This window comes from Scyliorhinus canicula, chromosome 8 (genome assembly GCF_902713615.1).
Source record: "Scyliorhinus canicula chromosome 8, sScyCan1.1, whole genome shotgun sequence".
NCBI lineage: Eukaryota > Metazoa > Chordata > Chondrichthyes > Carcharhiniformes > Scyliorhinidae > Scyliorhinus > Scyliorhinus canicula.
Genome location: NC_052153.1, coordinates 169738663 through 169764226, shown reverse-complemented (window position 1 = coordinate 169764226; position 25564 = coordinate 169738663). Strand labels below are relative to the sequence as shown.

General features: G+C 45.4%; 1 protein-coding gene across 4 annotated transcripts in view; it reads left to right on the top strand.

Annotated features, from left to right (window-relative positions):
* Window positions 1-25564, top strand: part of LOC119970694 (protein WWC2-like) — a 352064-nt gene that overhangs the window by 288571 nt on the left and 37929 nt on the right. For all 4 annotated transcript variants that reach the window (XM_038805719.1, XM_038805718.1, XM_038805717.1 and 1 more), the window contains exons 8-11: window positions 11218-11291; window positions 14286-14528; window positions 16389-16478; window positions 19387-20069. In XM_038805719.1, the coding sequence (XP_038661647.1) occupies window positions 11218-11291; window positions 14286-14528; window positions 16389-16478; window positions 19387-20069 (1090 nt within the window). The remainder of the gene's footprint in view (window positions 1-11217; window positions 11292-14285; window positions 14529-16388; window positions 16479-19386; window positions 20070-25564) is intronic.

Sequence of the window (25564 nt, the reverse complement as noted above, 5' to 3'; positions counted from 1 at the left end):
TCCCAGCTCCAGGGTCCCAGGTTCGATTCCCGGCTTGGGTCACTGTCTGTGCATAATTTGCATATTCTCCCCGTGTCTGCGTGGGTTTCCTCCAGGTGCTCCGGTTCCGTCCCACAGTCCAAAGATGTTCAGGTTAGGTGGATTGGCCAAGCTAAATTGCCCTTAGTGTTCAAAAAGGTTAGGTGGCGTTACTGGGTTACGGGGAGGATGGGGGTGTGAGCTTGGGTGGGGCGCTCTTTCCAAATGCCAGTGCAGACTCAATGGGCTGAATGGCCTCCTTCCGCACTGTAAATTCAGTGAAATCCTGAGAGTCAGTAGCAAATTGTTCCCCAGTTCAGTCATGCACGTTCCCAATGTGCTTATTCTCAGCATTTCTTTCATTGCTTTCCCTGAAAGCTCATTGCTTTCTTTTCTGTTGGTTTCATTAGATTATGACATCAGATCAAGTTGGTATCTGAAACTATTATTCAAATAAACTCCTGTGACACCTGTAATTTACTTTCAGTTGCATATGTGTTTGTACAATATATGACAAGATTTGTTCATGTTCCTTTAATTTCTCATTTTACTTTGACTGATGTCCTATTCAGGATATCCATCCTGTCTCTCGGAATCACAGAATAATACAATGCAGAAGAGGCCCTTCGGCCCATTGAGTCTGCTCCAGCACATGAAATGCCCTGATCTGTCCACCTAATCCCACTTGCCAGCACTTGACCTATAGCCTTGAATGTTATGATGTGCCAAGTACTCATCCAGGTTCTTTTTAAAGGATGTGAGGCAACCCGCCTCTACCACCCTCCCAGGCAGGGCATTCCCAGACCGTCACCACTCTCTGGGTAAAAAGGCTTTTCCTCAAATCCCCCCTAAACTTCCCACCCCTCACTTTGAACTTGTGTCTGCTCATAACTGACCCTTCAACTAAGGGGACCTGCAGGGCAGCACGGTGGCGCAGTGGGTTAGCCCTGCTGCCTCACGGCGCCGAGGTCCCAGGTTCGATCCTGGCTCTGGGTCACTGTCCGTGTGGAGTTTGCACATTCTCCCCGTGTCTGCGTGGGTTTCGCCCCCTCAACCCAAAGATGTGCCGAGTAGGTGGATTGGCCGCGCTAAATTGCCCCTTAATTAGAAAAAAATAATTGGTACTCTAAATTAAGAAAAAAACTAAGGGGAATAGCTGCTCCCCAGCTATCCTGTCCATGCCCCTCATATTTTGTACACCTCAATCAGGTTGCCCCTCAGTCTTCTTTGCTCCAGAGAAAATAACTCAAACCTATCCAACCTCTCTTTATATCTTAAATGTTCCATCCCAGGCAACATTCTGGTGAATCTTATCTGCACACCCTCCAGTGCAATCACAGCCTTCATATGATGTGCCGACCAGAATTGCACACAGTACTCCAGCTATGGCCTCCCCAAAGATCTATACAACTCCAGCATAACCTCCCTGTTTTTGTCATTTGTCTGAAGTCTTCTTTGCTTGCTTAGGATTCCAACTCTGTCTGATAAGATTGCTGTGAAGCATCTTGGGTATTTGTACAACATCAAAGCGCAAGTTATTGTTGGGAAAATCCCGAAGCGTCTCCTCTTAGTTGTAGCCACTCAAAGCTCATGATATGCAGGTTATCAACCTATCCTTGTGTCCCCCCAATTCTATTAAGTTTAGCAAGTTTGGCAACCTGGTCTAGGGTATGCGGGAAAGCGGAGGACGAGCTACCCACCATACTTTACATGCCAACCCCTGCCAAAAACACGCCAGATGGGGGGGAGGGCTTATAATGCAGCCTGGACCTATTCACCATCTTTATTCTAATGAAAAGAGAATCCATTTCTCTCGCTTTTACTTATAACGAATAACCATCGCCCTTTGTGAATCACATCAAAACCCTTTCCATTGCCTAACATCTTTCCCAACGCATTTCCTAACTTGAAACAATTCCAACTGCAGCCTCACCAATAATTTGCCTTGGTTTAGTGTTGCTTACTTTTTTGCAGATGCTTGCTGAATGGCCATTCAGTTGATTTTAGCTCACCATGTCTTGTCTAATATTCCAGAAAAAATATTGTTTAAAAATAATGATGTACTTTGAGACATAACAGCACGGAAGGAGACCATTTGGCCCATCTAGTCAATGCTGACTCTCTGTGAAGCAATCCAGTCACCCCTTGTTCTATTAAGGCATTTCATTTCAATGTGTAAACATAGAAACATCCTTGTGATTGTGCCCTGATTCGGGTGTTGAATTAATGATTCAGTAGCCTGTGGTATGTGGATTTGCCGCGAGGAAAATCTTTTCATCTCGAGTTTATGTAAAACCTGGCCAAGCAACAGATTTCTTGGAGAGCTGGTAGCATGTTTATTAGGACTTGACTGTATTACGGTGATTAGTGGAGTAGAAAAGAGCTGTTCTCAGCTAATAACAGTCGCGTGGTCTCTTGTTCAAGGTTTGCTAACAGTTAGAGAGCTGGGCTCTTTGTTTTAGCATTGCTATTGCGCACGGTGTTGTCCTTAACCCTCATGCGAACAGATCTGTTGTAATCAGATTATTTCATGAAGGACAACATAATCAAGCTGGGTCGAATAAAAGCTATGAACAGATCTGAGGCAGGATTTGATGCCCCCACTCCGTCTCCAAAGTGGCATGTTTTCGACAGGCGGGCATGTAAAATATGACCGGTGGCTAGCCCACTGCCTTCACACCTACCCGCTGATCTATTCCCCACAATGATAGACTGTCACTTAACAAAAAATAATTAATGACAATTGAGCTTGTTTACAAGCCAATTGACCCGAATGTTATACTGCAAACATCAGAAAGGGCAGATTGGCAGGAATACGAAGACCATTTTTTAACTCAACTGGTTAAAATCTAGTGTGTGTGTGCGTGTGTAAGGGTGGTTATGTCTTTCAGGGGGAGTGCCCTGTGTGCATTGGGGACACCCTCCCACAACATGTTACCCCCCCCCCCTTTGTCATTCAGTATCTGGAAATGGAAACCCACCCACATTACTCTTGCCTTTGCCCCCCCCCCCCCCCCCACCCCAACAAATGCTCCCCAATCACTCCCTTTCCAAAACCCCTGACTTCCCTTGCTCCACTGGCCACGCTCTCTTCACCCCGGAGCCTACACATAGTCTCAGCCGTTCCCCACTAGTCAGTTCTGGAGCTGCTGGGGCTTCAAGAGCTGACAGTTCATCTGATTGGTCAGCAGCTCTCAAGGGCAGGTAATCCTCCCAGTGTGGAGTGGAAGTCCCGACCACACACCTTTAGGCAACCCAGAGAGGTTTATGGCTGCAGGACAGCCATGGATAATGCCGGTCGGTTCAGGACGGTTATTTCTTCTGGGTTCGGAGGTGGGGGGCAAACAATACCCTGTAAGTTTGAACCCTTCGTATATCTGTTCACAAAGGTGAGAGGTTTTGACAAGATAAATTGGGGAAAACAATTTCTACTGGTCTGTAAATCATTAACTAGAAGGCAGAAATTTACAGTCACCAAAATCATTTTAAGAATAAGAGATATTTTTAATGCACTTTTATTAGAACTTCAGGCTGTGTACGAGCAGAATCCATTGTCATTTTCGAATGTATGTGGGTAAATATGTGAAAAACAACATTTATTTATGTAGTGCTTTTAACAAATGAAACATCCGAAAGCACTTCGTTCTCTACCATAAACAACAAGCCACATAACACAGCTGCTGAAAATTGGTTAGCACTGCTGCCTCACGGTGCCAAGGTCCCAGGTTCGATCCCAGCTCTGGGTCACTGTCCGTGTGGACTTTGCACATTCTCCCCGTGTTTGCGTGGATTTTCATAGAATTTACAGTGCAGAAGGAGGCCATTCGGCCCATCGAGTCTGCACCGGCCCTTGGAAAGAGCACGCTACCCAAGCCAACAACCCCACCCCATCCCCATAACCCAGTAACCCCACCCAACACTAAGGGCAATTTTGGACACTAAGGGCAATTTAGCATTGCCAATCCACCTAACCTGCACATCTTGAAATGCAATGAAATGAAAATCGCTTATTGTCATAAGTAGGCTTCAAATGAAGTTACTGTGAAAAGCCCCTAGTCGCCACATTCCGGCGCCTGTTCGGGGAGGCTGTTACAGGAATTGAACCGTGCTGCTGGCCTGCCTTGGTCTGCTTTCAAAGCCAGCGATTTAGCCCTGTGCTAAACAGTCCGTCTTTGGACTGTGGGAGGAAACCGGAGCACCCGGAGGAAACCCACGCAGACACGGGAGAACGTGCAGGCTCCACACGGACAGTGACCCAAGTCGGGAATCGAACCTGGGACCCTGGAGCTGTGATGCAATTGTGCTAACCACTATGCTAGCGTGCTGCCCTACAGAGCCCAAAGATGTGCAGGCTAGGTTGACAATGTTAAATTGCCCCTTAATTGAAAAAAATGAATTGGGTACTCCAAATTTATTTTTAAAAAGGAGCATCTCAGAGGAGGACAGTGAGGTAGAGTCAGAGAGAGTTAGGGAAGGAAATTAAATGCTAAGTCTATAGACAGCTGAAGGCATGATCATCCATGGTGGAGCAATTAAAATGGTGGATGCTCAGGAGACTAGAATCGGATATGCTCAGATATCTTGGAGGGATTGTGGGGCTGGTGGGAATGACAGAGATAGGGAGGTAAGAGGTCATGGAGCAATTTGAAATGAAAGTTGAGCATTTAAAATCGGAGCATTGCTTGACTGCGAGCCAGTACAGATCAACGTGCACAAAGAAGATGATTGAACACAAGTTGATGCAAGAAAGGACAATGGTGGCAGAATGTTGGATGAGCTCAAGTTTATGGAGGGTATGTGAGAGACCTGGAATGCATCAAAATAGTCAAATCCAGAGGTAATAAAGCCATGAAGGAGGGTTTCAGCAGTCGATGAGCTGAGGTGCGAGCAAAGTTGGGCAGCGGACATAGCGATGATGTCGATACGTGGTGGGAAATAACTGGGGAGCTACGTTTAGAACAAAAATCAAAGATAATGGCTTCAATTTTCTCAATACGTAATTGAGAAGAATTTCTGCTCAACCAGAAATAATAATATAGTATTGGATGTCAGATAAGAGCTGTGGAGAATGGGCAGGGGATTGGGATTCACTGGATGGGTCTTTCAAAATTCAGCACAGTCACAATGAGCTGAATGGCTGAATCTCCTGTGTAAATAGGCAGGATTGAATGGCCAGAAAATTCTGGCCAATGATTCAGTTGAAACATGCACGCTGGAAACTGAGCCCCCTAAACCAGTAAAGCCTGAGATTTGTGGCTCAGCGGTTAGCACTGCTGCCTCACGGCACTGAGGTTCCATCACGGCCCGGGTCACTGTCCGTGTGGAGTTAGCACATTCTCCCAGTGTCTGCCTGGGTTTCACACCCACAACCCAAAGATGTGCAGGGTAGGGGGATTGGCCACGCTAAATTGCTTCCGTAATTGTGGAAAAAAAGGAAAGCCAGAAATTTGTCTGCACTGAGTTAGTTAATTTCAGGCGTCTGGGGATTCTGGAACTGACCTCAATGCCCTCAGGCTTGTGGAGGGACGAAATCAGTCAGTGATCCTGCTCCTGATACCTTTCCTATAACTCCTTCTGCAAAATGTGGAGGAGTCAATAAATTACATGAGAACAGGATCAGGTTGGGAGGCGATGGCTCGCCGTTGCAGAGCCTGTCAACTCTGAGTCCAGGATTGTACAGGAAAAATGGCCACTCCAGGGCTGCTGCCCTCCCTGGAATCCTATGCTGGCATAAGCCATCCGAGGACTTTTGTTTTGCATATATCTTTTGTGACAGGCACACTCTGCTAACAATCCAATCCATTTGGCACGGTGCATGTTTGCTGCAGATAGTAGCTAATTTTCCCTCACTTGTTATCCGATTATGTATGAAATTAACTTCTTTGGAAAGCATTTCTGAGCAACTTGCTCCCTCAAGTCATGTTAGCGCCCTCACTACAATTAGAACTTGCTATCTGACCACTGGAGCATTTGCTGATGGCATTTTAAACATATGATGATAAATCCGAGTCATGCGCAGGTCAAGCTTCAAAGTAAACAGCTTACGGAATAGATTTGAAGCATGATCTGATGTTTTGTTCAGTGGAATGCTAATTGAGTAGAAATTCTAATCGCTTTAAGGCCAGTCAAGGCAAGGACACACAGTCCATGTGATGTTTACCAGCTTCAGATCAGATTGACCCCAATTGCCTTGTATCACCTTCTCTCTTGCATTTATTTGGCCATATGAAAAGAGACACCCGGGGTGGAAATGTGATTACAGCGTAAACCAGCACATATTTGAAAGAACTGAGAGTTTTGTGACCTAGTGTTAGGATATTAACTGCTTAGAAATAAATATAAACTCATTGCTCTTGTTGTTAAATGCACTGTTATTGTGCCTTTGATCCATACAGTCCAGTGAGTTTAAAAAGCGATTGGCACCTCATGTTTTACCATTTGCTAATGAGACTTCCTCAAATGCTAATAAATATGTTTTCAAGATAGTGATAGATAGTTTTTTGAAAAATAAAGGAATAAAGGGTTATGGTGTTCAGGCGGGAAAGTGAAGTCGAGTCCACAAAAAAATCAGCCATGATCTCATTGAATGGCGGAGCAGGCTCAAAGGGCTAGATGGCCTATTTCTGCTCCTAGTTCTTATGTTCTTATGTTAATAAAGCCTGCAGCGTGAAAATGGGGATTCAGTTCAGTCTATGGGCAGCACGCTAGCACAGTGGTTAGCACTGTTGCGGCACAGCTCCAGCGTCCCAGGTTCGATTCCTGGCTTAGGTCACCGTCTGTGCGGAGGTCTGCACGTCCTCCCTGTGTTGGCGTGGGTTTCCTCTGGGTGAGAACAAAGAACAATACAGCACAGGAACAGGCCCTTCGGCCCTCCAAGCCTGCGCCGATAATGAGTCCTATCTATCTGTATCCTAACCGTCTGTAACCTTCAAACCCCAGCCATTCTTGTGCCTATTCAGATAAGTCTTAAAGGTCGCTAACTTATCTACCTCAACCACCTCACTTGGCAGTGCATTCCAGGTCACCACCACCCTCTGTGTACCCTTTCCCCCCTCACCTTGAACTTGTGCCATCCTGTAATTTTCATTTCCACCCTGAGAAAAAGCTTCCAACTGTTCACCCTATCTATAACCCTAATAATTGTATAAACGTCTATCAGGTCGTCCCTCAGCCTCCGTTTCTGGAGGGAGAACAATCCCAGTTTATTCAGTCTCTCCTCATAGCTAATACCCTCCATACTAGGCAACATCCTGGTAAACTCTTTCTGTCCTCTTTCCAAAACCTTTATGTCCTTCTGGTAGTGTGGTGACCAGAATTGGACACAGCATTCCAAATGTGGCCTAACCAACGTTCTATATATGTAACATAATTTTTGAGCTTTTATACTTGATACCCCGTCTTATGAAGGCAAGCATGCCAATGCTTTCTTTACCACCATTTCCACTGTGTTTCCACTTTTAAGGATCTGTGGACCTGCATGCCCAGATGCACGCTCTGTCTCTATGCTCCTGATGGTTCTGCCATTTATTTTATAGCTCCCACCTGAATTGGATCTACCAAAACGCATCACCTTGCATTTGTCTGGGTTAAATTCCATCTGCCGTTTCTCTGCCCAATTTTGCATCCTATCCATATATTGTTGTTTTCTCTGACAATCTTCATCACTATCCACAACTCCGGCAATTATAGTATCATCAGCAAACTTGTTAATCAGAACTGCTACGTTTTCATCCAAGTCATTTATATATATTACAAAAAGGCCCCGGTACTGATCCTTGCGGAATACCACTACTTACAGACCTGCATTCGGAAAAACACCCTTTCCTTGCTACCCTCTGTCGTGTATGGCTAAGCCAGTTCTGAATCCATCCAGCTAGTTCACCCCTACCCTTATGTGATTTAATCTATTGCAGCAGCCTGCCATGAAAGACCTTTTCAAATGCTTTACTAAAGTCCATGTGGACAACATCTACAGCCCTTCCCTCATCAATCATTTTTGTCCTCAAAAAATTCAGTTAAATTAGTGAGACATGATCCTCCTCGTACAAAACCATGCTATCTGTCGCTAAAAAGATGTGCTGTTAGGTAATTTGGACATTCTGAATTCTCCCTCTGTGTACCCGAACAGGCGCCGGAATGTGACGACTGGGGGCTTTTCACAGTAACTTCATTGCAGTGTTAATGTAAGCCTAATTGTGACAACAAAGATTATTATTATGATTGAATGTGATCAAAGTGCAGACTGAAATTGAAGGGCCAAATGGCCGACTACTATTGGAAGTGATTCGTCACCAACATGCACGGAGTTTGGAAAATCTTGACATTAAGCCTTCAAACAAATTATAGGCCTGGATTATTGTGGCATTGAACAAGTGGGTGGCCTTTAGAAATGCCAGGCGGTTTTCAATAGGTCGATATCCATTTACTGAATTAGGCAGCGGAAGACATTCTGATGATTCACAACTGTTTTATTGTGATACTGCAGTTTAGTACAAACACTGGTTCCTGGTTCCTTTCTGGATCCACTCCCTGTCCAGAATCATTCACCAACTGGGGAAATACCCAGCTCTTAAGTACATGCTTCAATGAGCATTAGCTACTCTCCATTCACTCTAAAGCAACACCTGGACTTTGATTCTCTGTTCCGTCATTCCGGCGGGATTCTCCCTTCCTGCTGCAATTTTTTATTTTTTAAAATAAATTTAGTGTACCCAATTTTTTTTTTTCCTAAATAAGGGGCAATTTAGCGTGGCCAATCCACCTGACCTGCACGTCCTTGGGTTGTTGGGTTGTGCTTTGTTAGGAGATATGGTTCATGGCACCTCAGAGGAGTTGAGAACCACAGGGGAACCTGAGTTGGAAACCAAACATATCAGCCATTCAACATTATCTTTGAAACTCGTAACTTCTCATAAAGTTGTCAATCAACCATAGCCACTCACTGTATCGATGACAAAAAAACTTGAATCCTCTTCTCCCCTCTTAATCTTATGCAATAAATACACAAGGCATTTTTAAAAAAACTCTTCAGAGAAAAATCATGTTATTACAAGAGAATAAAAACATTAATCAAACAACATTATCTGCAAGGTTCATTCAATTAGCTATCATTGGAGCTCAACCAAGTATTCATAACGAGGCCATCTTCAAACTGCATCTGTTGATACAGTTGCCAGATGGCTGTATTAGATTCTTTGACTGAAATCCAAGAGTGTTAATGGACTCAACCCTTTAGGCAATATTGACATGGCCTGCAGAGGAGTGCTAACATTGTTTGACTGACATCTACATTGCCTTGTAATAACCTTATCTTTCTTTTGAAGGGTTTTTCCAATGCCTGTTTAGTTATTTGCACAAGATTATGAGATGTGACATGGATTCAAGCTTTTTATCATTGATACTATGAAAGGCGATGGATGATTGACACCATTTTGAAGTTGTAAGAAGAGCAGTTTATTTTTCAAAGGAGATTTTCAAAGCCACTTTGATTTATGTATCATATTAGGAGAATTGCAAAGACTTGTTAGACTTATCATTGGCTTATTGTACTTGTACATAATGGATACTGGAAGAGTGTATCAGGAGGATGCATGGGAACATAGGGTAATGAAAGAGGGATGGAATGTAGGGGGGGGTGAGGTATAGGAGAGGATATGAAGAGGGCATGGGAGTTAAGAGGGGCAATGGAGTGAAGATGGGGAGAATATTTTTCTCTGAGGGTCGTAACTCTTTTGAACTCCCTCATAAGGCAATGGAAGAATATTTTTAAAGCAGAAATATTTTTAAAGCTTCTTGGTAACCAAGGGAATGAAAGGCTATGGAGTTGGCAGGAGTGTGGAATTGGGGTTACAATCAAATCTGGTTCAATGTTATTTAAATGGAGAAAGACTGCAGAAAAGTGCAGTGCAGAGGGATTTAGGGGCCCTTGTGCATAAATCACAAAAAGCTAACATGCAAGTTCAACTGGAATTGAGAAGGCAAATGGAATGTAGCCCTTTATTTCAAAGGGATTGGAGTTTAAAAATAGGGAAGTCCAGCTAAAACTATACAAGGTACTAGTTAGACCGCACCTGGAAAGCTGTGAACAGTTTTGGTTCCCTTGTCTAAGGAAAGATATGCTGACATTGAAGGCAATCCATAAAATGTTCACTAGGTTGATCCCAGGTATGGAGTGATTTTCTTATGAGGAGAGGTTGAGTAGATTGGGCCTGTACTCATTGGAGTTTAGACGAATGAGAGATGACCTTATTGAGACATATAGGATTCTCAGGGGACTTGACAGGGAAGATACTGAGAGGATATTTCCTCTTGTGGGAGACTCCAGGTCCAGAGGGCATAATCTCAAAGTAAGGGGTAGCCGATTTTAGACAATGAGGAAAAAGTTTTCCTCTCAGAGCCGAGAGAATTTGTGGAATTCCTTTCCGTGGAGAGCTGCAGGGACTGGGTCATGAAATATGTTCAAGGCAGAGATAGACAGATTTTTCGTCAGCAAGGGAATCAAGGGTTGTGGGGATAAGGCGGGAAAATGGAGTTGAGAATCATATCAGATCAGTCTTGATGTCATTAAGTGGCGGAGCAGACTCGATGGTCCGAGTGGCCTACTTCTGCTCCTACGTCTTATGACCTTAGGAAATGGTGGAGCAGGTTCTAGACCATAGAAATAGGAACAGGAGTAGGCCATTCAACTCTTCGAGCCTGCTCCACCATTTAGTAAGATCATGGCTGACAACAGTCACTAAATCCACTTTCCTGTCTTATCCCCATAGCCCTTAATCCCCCTACTGATGAAAAACCTATTGATCTCAGTCTGGACGATATTCCAGTGCTCGGCTGAGACACCTACCCTGCTCCTATTTAATAAGTTTGTTTGCATAACTTCAGCAGAAAACACCTGAAGGTCCACTGAACAGTCGTTTTCTTCAGGGTTCCTGCTGACCTTGTGATGTTTGTTCGGCGAGCCGACATGAAATTCGACAAGTGTTGCAAACCAGCTACCCTGCCAATCTCTAATATTGATCAATTTCCCTGAATTTGATAGATCCAGAAATTTCTGCACTGCAAAATCTTTAAATAAGTCGACATTCATGTCTTCTAATGATCTGAGCACAGGAATGTTCTATCAAGAGATTATAACGTTAGAGATAGAAAGGGTTTGAAGAACATGTAACCAAATTTTATTTTAAATTAATTTCTTTCTAGTTTGGCCCACGGAGCCGAGCCAATCTGGCTGAGAAGGTCAGGTTGAGTCTTCAGTACGAGGAGGCAAAGAGAAGGTAATTATTCCGTGGTTGATTAATTAATGATACTGTTCTGTACATCTTTTGTAGAAATACTCTGATCAATAAGATTAGTGTGCAAGGAGCTTTTTCTCCCATCTTCTATCTGTGAATGTCTGCACGTTCTTTTCAAACTGGATTCCTTCAGTTTAAGTTGAAGTTAACATGCACCATTAAATTGACAGACCATAAAACAATGGATCAGTAACCATTTAGTACCCGGGGTTGGTTTAGCACAGTAGGCTAAACAGCTGGCTGGTAATGCAAAACAAGGCAAGCAGCGTGGGTTCAATTGTTGTACTGGCCTCCCCAAACAGGCACTGGAATATGGCGACTAGGGGCTTTTCACAGTAACTTCACTGAAGCCTACTTGTGGCAATAAGTAATTATTATTATTTTTCCATTTTCCCATTCATAGTCAAAGGAGGGGGAGGGAAAGTTGCTGCTAGCGATACTGAAACATCAGGGGTGGGATTCTGCGGGAGTGACATGAACCACTCAGGTGTCGGGCCGCCCCAATCCTCCGCACCTTCAGGGGCTAGGCTGGCGCCGGAGTCGTTTGCGCTGCGCCGGTCGGCAGGGAAGAAGCTTGGCGTCACGCCAACCGGTGCCAAAGGGCCTCCACCGGCCGGCGCGAGTTGGCGCATACGCGGGAGCGCCAGCGTGTGCTGGCGTCATCCCAGCTCAAGCGAAGGGCGTTTAATCGTTGCACCGGCTAACGCGGAGGACCATCAGCGGCCGACGCAGAAAAATAGAGTGCCCCCACGGCACAGGCTCGCCCACAAATCGGTGGGCCCCGATCGTGGGCCAGGCCACCTTGGGAGCACCCCACTGGGCCAGATCCCCCCGTGCCCCCCTGAGGACCCCGGGGGCCGCACGCGCAGCTAGGTCCCATCGGCAAATACATGGTGTAATATACGGCAGCGGGACTGGCCGAAAACGGGCGGGCAGTCGGCCTCCGGAGAATCACCGGGGGGGCCGCTGTCAGCAGCCGCCGACAGGCGCGGTGCGATTCCCGTCCCCGCCAAATCCCCGGAGAATTCAGCAGCCACCAGGGGCGGGATTCACGGGGTGGCTGGAGGAAATCCCCAAATTGCTGCGCACATCATTGAAGGCAATCTCCATATTTAAAGGGGACCAGACTGGTTTAGATTGGACATTCTAGCCGCCTGTAATTTTAAATTGAAGTTAGCCAGATTGGGTCACGAAAACAGTGGGTAAGTCTCGTGTTCCATTTTGACTGTCAAGAGGGTGGGAAAAATGGGAGAAGCCCATTTTTAAAATACATCCCGATGTTTCTGCCAATTTGTAAGTACATCAGCTGCAGAATGAGCTTGGAACATTTTACTTGAAGCATATCACATAATTTGAAGTGAAAGGGGATGATACACATTTGTGGAAGATTGCTCAATCCAATTTGAAGCATGTGTAATTATTTAGCACTCACCCCTGATGTACAATAAAATCTCATCTCTTGCAGAAGAGCTAAATCTAAATATAATACAATATATAACGGGTGGGATTCTCCCATTCGGCGGCAATGTCCACGCCTTTGGAAACACCGTCGCGTTTCACGATGGCGTGAACGGGCCGCTTGGAATACCGATTCTGGCCCCAACATGCCACTCCAGCCTCACATCCTCGCACGAACTGTGCGCCGTGCCAACCCGCGCATGCGAAGTGGCGCCGGCGCCAACTCGCGCATGTGTGGTGGCCTCCCTAAACGTGCTGGCCCCGACGCAACATGTCGCGGAACGTCAGGGGCCGGCGCGTAAGAAGATAGGCCCGGGGAGCGAGAGGCCGGCCCACCAATTGGTAGGCCCAGATTTGAAGGCCCCATAAGGGGCTGTTTAGCACAGGGCTAAAGCACTGGCTTTGAAAGCAGACCAAGGCAGGCCAGCAGCACGGTTCAATTCCCGTACCAGACTCCCCGAACAGGTGCCGGAATGTGGCGACAGGGGCTTTTCACAGTAACTTAATTTGAAGCCTACTTGTGACAATATGCGATTTTCATTTCATTTTTCATTTCGGAGGCCCCCCCCTGCCCCCCGGGTCTGAGGCCCCCTCAAAGGCCGCCCCCCGACCCTGCGCGCAGAGTTCCCACCGGCTGCAACCAGGTGTGGACGGCGCCGGCGGGACTCTGCCTTTTCAGAGTGGCTGCTCGGCCTATCTGGGCCGGAGTATCGGCGGCCTGGCTGCCGAGAGCGCGCCTGCGGCGTGCCACAGTTACGTGGATTCACCAGCCCAACGCGGGGCCGGGAGAATCCCGCCCCAGATATGTATAGAAGAATGGACTAACTATTCTATCTTATCTATAATGTCAATTAGATGCTTTCCATTGAAATGCTTCTGGGAACCATTACCTATTGGATTTGATTTTAAGAGTCTGTTTTCCTGTCCCAATCTACCAAACTGAAATGTTACATTATGTAAGGCAAAGACACCATGGTCCCAGATGACCATTAACTACTTTCCCCTTTGAAAGGGAGAGCTGACTGGTGGTGATTTAACCTGAGGATCACCACACCTCAGGGGAGGGGGCAAGGGAAGGCCTTCATGAATAACCTCAGCTAGTACAGGAATTGAACTTGTGCTGCTGGCCTTGCTTCGCATCACGAGCCAGCTATCTAAGCCCCATATCTAAACCAGTAGAGTCCTAACCCATTGTTCTGTGATTCTGGCAATGCAATTGTACATGTTATATCCTGACATGTTTTGAGGAATAATTCAAAGACTCCAAACTACATGTAAATGCCTTTTACTGAATTTTGGTCCATTCAAAAGATTTATTTTCTCAGTCGTCATGATTCTACTAATTAGCATCTCTAACTCTATCCCTTGGCTCACTTAGTGCTTCATTTTCTCAACCCATCCTGCACCACTTATATGTGTGTGTGAAAGTGCCACAAATATAAGTTGAGCTCTTTAAATATAAAACAGACAACAAATTGTGATAATGAGATGTTTTTTATTACATTCCTTTTGTTTCAGAATAGCAAATATAAAAATCGAATTGTCAAAGTTGGACTCCGAGGCCTGGCCAGGGATGCTTGACGTTGAGCGAGACAAGCTGATGCTGATCAATGAGAAAGAAGAGCTTCTGAAGGAACTGCAGTTTGTGACGCTACGGAAATGCTCACAGGATGAGCTTACACGGCTGGAAGCAGATAGGAAACGCTTGGAAGAGGAGCTTCATTCTGCACCCAACATGCCCAGTGAAGCACTGGCCGAGAGGTCTGAGCAGTGATTTTATCCCAGGAGCCTTGGGGGGCCTTTAGGGCAGCATGCGGGCTTCACGGTGACCTCTTGTTAAATATTGGTAGGAGGGGCAAAGTATGCAAAAAAGAGAGAGACCTAGGTGTGTTTGTGAACAGATCTTTGAAGGTGGCAGGTCAGGTTAACAATGCAGTTAAGACAAATGGGATCTTGACCTTTCTAAATAGAGGCCAGGAAAAGCCAGGTAGTTATGCTAAACCTCCATCAAACACTAGTTTGGCCACAGCTGAAGTATCAGTGTGATCTAACGGAATCAGAACAGTCTCAGGACGGGTGTTTCCTGGCGCTTGCAGTGCCGAGAAACACAATGCTATCTACTAGGACTCTGGTTCAATTCAGAGCCTAGCAGGGAATCCCCAACAAGGCCACACTTCGTACCTTTTCCTGCACTGGGGAGCTCTATTCACTGAAATGCCACAGTGCAGAGAGAGATTGGGACGCCATTTTTAAATGACATCCAAATCTCTCTCTGATACAACCCCCCCCCAAAGCCCCATCTCATCTATAGTGGGGTTCTTGGGCTCCCCTTCACCCCACTGCACCCACTTAGGGCATCGCCGGTGTGGGAAAAATGCCAGCCTGGCACCTTGTCCATTCCATCTGATGCCCATTTGTGGAGACCAGCACTGAATGGCTCTCATCCGAGGTCTCAGAGGCAAAGGGGTTAGATCAGGGATGGGCAAACTTTTCCGTGCAAGGGCCACATTCAGAAATTCACAATTTTAAAGGGCCGCATAGTATATTAAGTAAAATAATTACTTCACCCGGTTATGATTCTGGGCGCCTCATATAGAACATAGAACAGTATAGCACAGAACAGGCCCTTCGGCCCTCGATGTTGTGCCGAGCAATGATCACCCTACTCAAGTCAACGCATCCACCCTTTCCCAGTAAGTAACCCAACAGCCCCCCACCCCATTAAAAAAAAATGTTTTTAATTTTTTTTTTATGACTTGGTGGGCCGCATAAAGACCTTTGGCGGGCCACATGCGGCCCACGGGCCGTAGTTTGCCCACCCCGGGTTAGATCCCAATGCCTCGGGTATCTCATGGAAATGCATGTTAGAGTGAGACTAGCTGTCTTGCTTTAATATGCAAATTAGCAAAATCATGATCCCGCCCACAATGGCAGAATTCAGACCGTGACGTTTTGCGAGATCACTTAAGATCTTGCATGGTGAGGCGAGCCAGGTAGATCCCAGAAGAGGGATCTCCTGGCATCTACCAGCCATGATGCCCCTCGGGGGCAACGAGGCAGGTAGATCGCGCCTATTGTGTCTAATTCTGGGTACCACACTTTAGGGAGAATGTAAATGCTTAGGGTTTTGATGGAGCAAATAAATGTTTCCAATGGCTGAAGGGTTGATGAACAGAGGGCGCAGAAGTAAGGTGATTCACAAAATAACCAAAGTCGACATGAGAAAAATCTTTGTTGCGCAATGAGCATTAAGGTCTTGAAATAGACTGCCCAATAGGACACAGACTCAATAGTAGCCTTCAAAATGACACTAGAAGGAGAGAAATTTGCAGGGATTTGGGAACTGACTGGGCTGTTCTTCAAAGGAGCTGCCGCAGATTGGATGGGCCAAATGGCCACTGTGCTATTTCCATGATTCTATGATTTTCATTTTCAGCGCATCTTAAATACAAAAGAGGCCACAAGACTGAAGGATGAATATGATATCGCTTAAGGACGGGGATGGATTTTCCAATAAATCCTGTTTCTGCTGGCACTTTGGTGTTTAGTTTATTGACTGTGTTTCACAGATGTAACAAACCTAGCTTATTGAGGGCAATTCATTATTACTTTTGTTTTTAGGCTAAAGTTACAAGATAAGAGGAAGAGGCTTGTGCGGCAGCTTGAGGATGCAACACAACTAACCATGTATCTCCATTCTCAAGTTAAAAGGTATGTGTTTCCACAATATGGAAAATCCAAGCCTTTACTTGCAAAAAATTATAAATAATAATAACCTTTTATTGTCACAAGTATGAAGTTACTGTGAAATGTTCCGAATCACCACATTCCAGCACCTGTTCAGGTAAGCTGGTATGGGAATTGAACCCGCGCTGCTGGCCTTATTCTGCATCATAAACCAGCAGTTTAGCCCACTTAGCTAAATCAGCCCTTTTGTACTGAATAACTAAATAAGAATGATTGTCAGGAGGATCTTTCTGATTTCAATTTGTCTTATAATCCTATCATAAAGTGGGCCTGGACACTGTACCCCATTGTACTTGCAACCTTCAAACCCCATTCTACGTACAGCTGCTGACTCACTTTCAGCATTCCATAGTGAGTGAGTAGAATTGTTTTGAATAAACACAGAAAATATACAGCAGAGGACAGCCAGTTTTATTCCTGGTTCATGAGCTGGGGAATAAACTGCTTGGCAAATGGGGAGAATAGCTTTGGGTCACTGTCTGTGTGGAGTTTGCACATTCTCCCCGTGTGTGTGTGTGGGTCTCACCCCCACAATCCCAAGATGTGCAGGTTAGGTGGATTGGCCACGCTAAAATGTCCCTTGATTGGAAAAAAAATAATTTGGTACTCTAAATTAACAAAAATAAAATTGCATTTATAAAACATATTTCACACCAACGGATGTTCCAAAGCTCTTCGAATGAAGTGTATGCGGTTGCTGTTGCAACGTAAGAAATGTGGCAGCTAATTTGCTCACAGCATGATCCCCAAGCACAGTGTGATAATGATCAGAAAACTTGATTTAGCTTGAGGGGTAAAGATTGATTGAGGGATTTGCCAGGTGACCAGGGAAAACTCCACTGTTCTTCAAAATGGGATCTTTTATGTTCAACCGAGAGGGCAGATGGGGCCTCAGTTTAACCTTTTATCCTCCGGCTGTGTGAAGCACTTCTTGAGTACTACGCCAAAATGTCAGACTAGATCACATGTGGTCATAGCCTGGTTAGATTGATAGAAAAGTGGCAAATGGTATTTCATAGAATTTACAGTGCAGAAGGAGGCCATTCGGCCCATCGAGTCTGCACTGGCTTTTGGAAAGAGCACCCTAACCAAGGTCAACACCTCCACCCTATCCCCATAACCCAGTAACCCCACCCAACACTAAGGGCAATTTTGGACACTGAGGGCAATTTATCATGGCCAATCCACCTAACCTGCACATCTTTGGACTGTGGGAGGAAACCGGAGCACACAGAGGAAACCCACGCACACACGGGGAGAACGTGCAGACTCAGCACAGACAGTGACCCAAGCCAGGAATCAAACCTGGGACCCTGGAGCTGTGAAGCGATTGTGCTATCCACAATGCCACCGTGCTGCCTTGGCCCTTTAACCATGAAAAGTGTGAGTAGTGCATTTTGGGAGGATGAACAAGGTAAGAGAATATACAATGAATGGTTGGACCCTAGGAAGTACAGAGGATCCCGTACCAGCCTCCCCGGACAGGCGCCGGAATGTGGCGACTAGGGGCTTTTCACGGTAACTTCTTTGAAGTCTACTCGTGACAATAAGCGATTTTCATTTTCATTTCATCCAAAGGGACCTTGGTGTGCATGTTCACAGATCTCTGAAGACAGCAGGGCAGGTTGATAAGGTGATAAAGAAGGCCTATGGGGTTCTTGCCTTTATTAACAGGGGCATAGCATTTAAGAGCAGGGAGATTATGATGGAGCTGCATAAAACACTGGTTTGGCCCCAGCTGGAGTACTGTGCGTAGTTCTGGTCAACACACTATAGGAACGAAGTTATTGCACTGGAGAGGCTGCAGAGGTGATTCACCAGGATGTTGCCTGGGCTGGATCATTTCAGCTATCAAGAGAGGCTAGATAGGCTGGAGTTGTTTTCCCTGGAGCAGAGAAGGCAGAGGGGGGGGGGGGGGGGGGGGGGGGGGGGGGGGGGGGTGCCTGATTGAGATGCATAAAATTATGAGGGACATAGATGGGGTGCATAGGAAGGTATGTTTCCCCTTAGCGGAGGGGTCAATAACCAGGGGGCTTGGATTGAAGGTAACGGACAGGGGGTTTAAAGGAGATGTGAGGAAAATCTTTTTCATCCAGAGGGTGTTTGGAATTTGGAACTCACTCCCTGAAAGAGTGGTAGGGGCGGAAAACCTCACAACCTTTAAGATAGGTGTGGAGATGCCGGTGACTCACCTGATGAAGGAACTTTTAAAAGTATTTAGATCAGCATTTGAAATGCCATAGCATACAAGGCTATGGACCAAGTGCTGGAAAATGTGATTAGGAAAGGTAGCTGCTTGATGGACGCGATGGGCCGAAGGGCCTCTTTCCGTGCTATAAAACCCACTCTAAATTTAGTCACGCAGCGTATGTTACACAGTAAACTCTGAAGCAATTTTAAGGTAATCCGATCATTTGAATTAGGTGCCTTTAAATTACAAAATGTGGACTGTAGCTTTAATTTGATGCTGGAAGTTTAAAGTGGTTTCAGCAGTTCTGGATAACGTGCACAGTTAGATGTTAATCTGCACTGCAATAATAACTCAATGCTGTACCTTTAGGGGCAGGTTCACACTGATCAGCATTTTTCGTAGATTAGAATTATTTACTTACACACGCCTGTCCCTAAATCATACTGTAAAATTTTAAAGTTTGAAATATATATACCTTGTGATAATGTGCTCACCCGCCTGCAAAATCGTACGCAAAACATTAACTCCTTCCTCACCGGTACTCATGAGAAATACAAAGCAGCCCTGAGTCAGTACTATTAATAAGCAATTCATTATTAAAGCTGAGTTGCCATGGTTATGCCTTTGTCAAAACGCCATTATGAAAGCCTTTCTCACTTAATGTATCTCACTCATTTTCAGCCTTTCAGCAAGCACATTGTCCGTCTCGTCTGGAAGCAGTCTGGGGTCACTGACGTCAAGCCGTGGGTCCCTCAACACTTCCAGCAGGGGATCTCTAAACTCGCTCAGTTCCACTGAGCTTTATTACAACCAGTCAGATCAAACACCTGACCTGGACTACCAGTACAAGCTGGACTTCATGCTGCAAGAGAAAGCCGGCTACAGTCCCTCGGGGCCCATAACCACCATCCACGAAAACGAGGTGATAAAATCTCACAAAGAGCCACGCTATGAGGACTCTGCCGGCTCCTCTGCTTCAGGACATGCTGTGAAATCTATAGTTGAGCCCCCCAAATCAGTAACCTCGTTGTCGTCCAGATCTTCGCTTTCTTCCTTGTCCCCCCCCAGCTCGCCGCTGGTCTCGGATGCAGTATTTATGTCTTCGGCACAAGACTCGCCTTTGCATCACCTCACGACGGACTTTGAAGACTGTGAGTTGCATCGTGGTTTTGCAAATCTCGGCTTCGATGGCAGTAGTGACAGCCAAATGTTGCTGGAGCCTGAGCAGACCAGCAGGACACAAATACCCTACCTGAACATCATGTCAGGGATTCACAGCAGAACTGGACAATACCTGAATGAGACTAAAGGCCTTAATGACGAATTGGCAGTTCCTCTTTCCACCTTAAATAAAGGCATTGCAGGTAAGGGAGTCCCATCATTCAGTGATAAGATTATAGTGCTCGACTTGGATGTTGGCTCTGTGAAGAGTGATCATAAGTGCTACCAGACCCTAAGTCTAGGAAGATCTCAAGTTCAATCACTGATCTCTGTTGAGTTCGTTTTTTTTAAAAATTCCAATTAAGCGGCAATTTAGCGTTGCCAATCCACCTACCCTGCACATCTTTGGATTGTGGGGGGTGAGACCCACGCAGACAAGAGGAGAATGTGCAAATTCCACACAGAAATTGACCCGGGGCCGGGATCGAAACCGGGTCCTCGGCGGCATGAGGCAGCAGGGCTAACCCATTGTGCCACCATGCCACCTGGTCTGTTGAGTTAGTTGACCTCAAATAAAACAGCAGTGCTGATAAGGAGGCTAAAACTGCCATCTTTATCTCAGATCTTTGTCAGAGAAGTCATCTCGGTGTCCCCTTTGACAACCATTGACTCTTGCTGGAAATTGGGTGTACTGAGCATTGTGTGAGGACAGAATCAGGTTCAGCTGTGATGCACTCCATGGTTAAATGCCCTGACAACATTCACAGCATGGTATTCAGTAGTGTAGCACCTCTGAATCATAACCTTTAGCTTCCTGCCCACCAACACAACTAACATTTCCAGTGCCGCATTTATCATTATCACAGTCTGTCCTGGTGTAACAACTTACATTGCAGAAATCCTTTTCTGCAACTTTCCTTAAAGAAAATGGCCTGCCTTTTAAAAGATCGGGCTGGCTGTACCATGGGATCTGCAAAGAACGCTGCTGGGACCTGCTGCTGAGTGCAGAGACTTTCAATAGCATTCCAGAGCAAACATCAGCACTGCACGCACATGCAGATGAGGTGGGTACCCAAATTCTACCCCAATCTGAAAGAGCCTGTACAGGCCATGAATCGCAACCTTGCACGCAAAATAAAATGGGCTATCCCATTTTTATCTGTACGTTTGGGGAAGATACAGGAGAATTCAGCCCCAGTGTTAGCCAGGAACCTCATGAAAAACGAAGGAAAGACAGAGTACAATGACTGCAAAGTAAAGCTCAATGTGCACTATATTCCAGATGCTGTCAACAGGAGTCTCTGCCTTTTATGATGTTTGAATGACATCTTTGCGCAGGGCCAGTTCAATACATGTCAGATGCACGTTCAGGACATTCTTTATCCATGGTTTCCATTCTGAATTTTTGGAATTGTTGTCAGAATGTCGGCATCCTTGTAGCAATCCTAAAATAAGAACCTGAATATTGCTGAAAAAAGAGGCATGCCTTGAATCTTTTTGTCTTGCACTTATCAGGACTGATGCAAGAATGCCAAATTTCAAAGGGAACAACAAAGTGAATATCTTGTGGCATTGCAGGACCGCAAGGTCAACCCAGACACGCATATTTGCAAGCCGCACAAAGGGATTGATATTGTCTTCTTCAAGAAGTGTGAATTATATTGACAATCTGTACATTCTCTTAAAGACAGATCCAAATTCCTATCCTTTGGGCCCACTGCCGCACTGAGTCGGCACGATGGCGCAGTGGTTAGTACTGCTGCCAGATTCGATCCTGGCCCTGGGTCATTGTCTGTGTGGAGTTTGCATTTTCCCCCTGTGTCTGCGTGGGTCTCATCTCCGCAACCCAAAGATGTGCACGGTAGGTAGATTGGCCACGCTAAATTTGTCCCTTAATTGGAAAAAAAATTAATTGGGTACTCTAAATTTATTTTTTAAAAAGCATGACCACACAACTTAAAAATAAGTTACAAAACCATTAGGCTTGTGTCAGAGTAACAAATTTCATTACGTTGTATATGATGGGATTGATCATCAAGGTTCACTATTTCCATGAATGGACGGGCTGCCCAAAGCACGCAGAGGTGGTATTCCATTACACCCTATGTTATCTGTGACAGGTTGCTACAATAGATCTGAGCATTTCACTTACAGAGTGAAGGTTCCTTCACTTTTGTGAAACATAGAACATAGGAGGAATAGGCCATTCGGCCCTTCGAATCTGCTCCACCATTCTCTGTGATCTCAATAGCCCGTTCCCACCTTCCCCACATATCCGTTGATCCCTTTTGGCCCAATGACCCCCACCACCTCTGCTCCACCTCCTTCCATGGGTCAAAAAGCAAGCAAAATGTTGAGCTGAGTTTCAGGAGTGTTGTGAAAGAGACAAAGGGAGCGATTCTCCGAGCACCGCGCTGGGCCGGAGAATCGCCGTAACCGTGCCACGAAACCCTGACGCCGGCTCGCAATTCTTCAAGTTGCTTATCAATTCCGAATGTGCTACGAATTACGCTAACAACCAAATTATGTTTATTAGGCAGGCTCACAATGTAGCTCACTTCCGCTTGCTCTATGTAGGCACCTGTCCTCTTCAGGCAAAATACATCCCGGCATTGCAGCTTTCTGGAATATTTAAAAGCATGGGGGCATTCTGGTACATTTGCCATGTCATAGTCTTGACCAATCAAAGCCAACTTGACAACCAATCAGAAACCCTTTTCTCATGCAGTGTAAATTACATAGAACATAGAACAGTACAGCACAGAACAGGCCCTTCGGCCCTCAATGTTGTGCCGAGCCATGATCACCCTACTCAAACCCACGTATCCACCCTATACCCATAACCCAACAACCCCCCCTTAACCTTACTTTTATTAGGACACTACGGGCAATTTAGCATGGCCAATCCACCTAACCCGCACATCTTTGGACTGTGGGAGGAAACCGGAGCACCCGGAAGAAACCCACGCACACAGGGGGAGGACGTGCAGACTCCACACAGACAGTGACCCAGCCGGGAATCGAACCTGGGACCCTGGAGCTGTGAAGCATTTATGCTAACCACCATGCTACCCTGCTGCCCCCAAATTGTTGTTCCCTTTGCAATTTGGTATTCTTGCTTCTGTACTGATGAGTTGAAAGATGAAAATGTTTGACAGCAATTCTAAATTTTCAGCAATATTCAAGTTCTGTACTACCAAGCGACTATTTGTAACATGAAAAGTTAACGAGAAACTAAAAAAGAATTGGCTTCCTCCTGAAGGTATCCCAGGTCGACCTAAATCTCTAAATGCTCCTAATATTGTTGGCAGGTGTGTCCACCGACTGGGTGGAACCTTTCTCTGAAAGGGTTCACCAAGGTGTCAAAATGGTTTGGCTTCCTGGTGAGCTTCAGATCCAAATTGAAGGAAGTCTGTGAATCACGAGGGTAATAAATCAGTCTTTTCCTTAGAAGGAGCACAATTAAGTATACCACTTTCCTGACCTGAAGTACGAGCTGCGAGATCTGACATATTCCACCTTCTCCACTCACACACACACAAAGGTTAGTGCGGTGGGGGGGATATTTCACACTTATTCAAAATCTCTCCTCATCTCAGTTCTAAATGGCCAGCCCCTTGTTCTGAGACTATGGGCACGATTTAATGGAAGTGAAGCACGGGGATTGCCTAAATGCCAATCTAAAAATAAAAGTGCCACCTCAGCTGACTCAGGGAAACATGGTGTTTGGGGGCCGGAACAAAAAAAAGGCGAAAGGTGATTCACGACAAGTCAGATTCAAGTCAGGGCAGCACTGTAGCGCAAGTGGATAGCACTATGGCTTCACAGCGCCAGGGTCCCAGGTCCGATTTCCCGTGTGTCACTGCCTGTGCGGAGTCTGCACGTTCTCCCAGTGACTGCATGGGTTTATTGGGCTGCTCCGGTTTCCTCCCACAGTCCAAAGACGTACAGGTTAGGTGGATTGGCCATGATAAATTGCCCTTAGTGACAAAAAAGGTAAGGAGAGGTTATTGGGTTACGGGGATAGGGTGGAAGTGAGGGCTTAAGTGGGTCGGTGCAGACTCGATGGGCCGAATGGCCTCCTTCTGCTCTGTATGTTTTATGTACTCTATCTTGTGGCAGTAAAAAGTTCCCGAAGGAGAGATCAGCCATCAATCCAATCTGACATCCAATGCCCTGTGCCTGTGTGCAAAACATTCCCCATGAAAATCAGACTTTTTGAGAACTCACAATCGCTGTTAAACTGGAGATGTATCCGCACCTGTCCTCTTGAACAAACCAAAGAATTGGAGAATTTCTCAGTAATTCCCCGGTGATTGATTTACCAGAGTTACTGTCTAAATCAACATCACAGATTATCTGGCCATAAACCACTGCTATCTGTTGGAGTTTGCTGTGCACATATTGGTTGCTGCGTTTCCTACATTGCATCAGTGATTACACTTCAAAGTGTTCTTCATTGACTGCAAGGCTCCTTTGGACAACCTGTGGTTGTGAAAAGCACTATAAATGCAAGGTTTTCTTTTGTTTTCTGTGAACAGATCAGTTAAAATGCTAGAAAATTGAAGCAAATGTGAAATGTTAAAAACCTGACTTGCATTACGTGCAATCTGTTTTACAAACTATCACATGGGATGCAACAGCGAGTCATGGCCATGTACTCAACTGACGGTGTGTCGGTTGCTAATTTGGTGCGTTGGATGTAGCAAGCCAAACAAAGTAGATTTATGGGTGCACAGTTAGATATTTTTCTTGAAGATATAAGATGAGAATGCTGCAAGCTGTCTGAAATGAATTAAAATGTTCATTGCCAGAGTCAAATGGTTAACGTGTGAGCTTTTAAAGCCAATTGCTGTTAAAAAAGCAGATCAGAATGGTTGACAAGGGTTGGATTTCTGTCATGATATCAGGCGAGGCATGTTTGAATACCAGTTTGTGCAGATTAATTGGAAACTTATGTTTAAACTTTTTTTAAAATAAATTTAGAGTACCCAATTATTGTTTTCCAATTAAGGGGCAATTTAGTGTGATGGAGAGAATACACATTCTGATGCTCAGCTCAGTGTTAAATATGATGGCAAATTTGCAAACAGTTTGATTTAGTTTGAGATAGGGACTGATGAGGAGAATGGCTCGGGCGCTAATTTTGTGACAGGCCTCAAAAATAATGCTTTGATCTTTCAGATCCTTATCTGCAGGAAACTAGAGTCAATCTAAGACTGGATGTAGGGGCAAGCAGTTTGACAGCACTGACTGCAACTGGGGTTAGGGCTATTTTGTTGCTGAGGATGATGTGGAAAACTGATTAGATACAAACATGGAATACTCGCAAGAGAGGCCGCCTGGATCCAGCAGGGAAAATACTCTCAAAGACCTAGGAGATGAAAGGCCAGGTTGGAGGTGGGTGGATAGGTTACTCAATTAGTGGGATTGATGATGTTTCTGCTGTTGTGAACAGGAGGAAGATGGTGCCTGAGGAGAGGGCACCATTGACAAATGTATGCTAGCATATGGAGGCCAGGAAGGGGATTTGGGTGGCCAGTCACTTACATAGGAGTACATAGAAAATACAGCCCAACCAGACTATGGGATCATTTGTTCCCTGCTTGAGCCTCCCCCATTCCTTCTTCAAGTAAATTTACTATCAAATCCTCTAACGTTTCTTCCTTTCCTAGCTTTCCTTTAAATACATCTATAC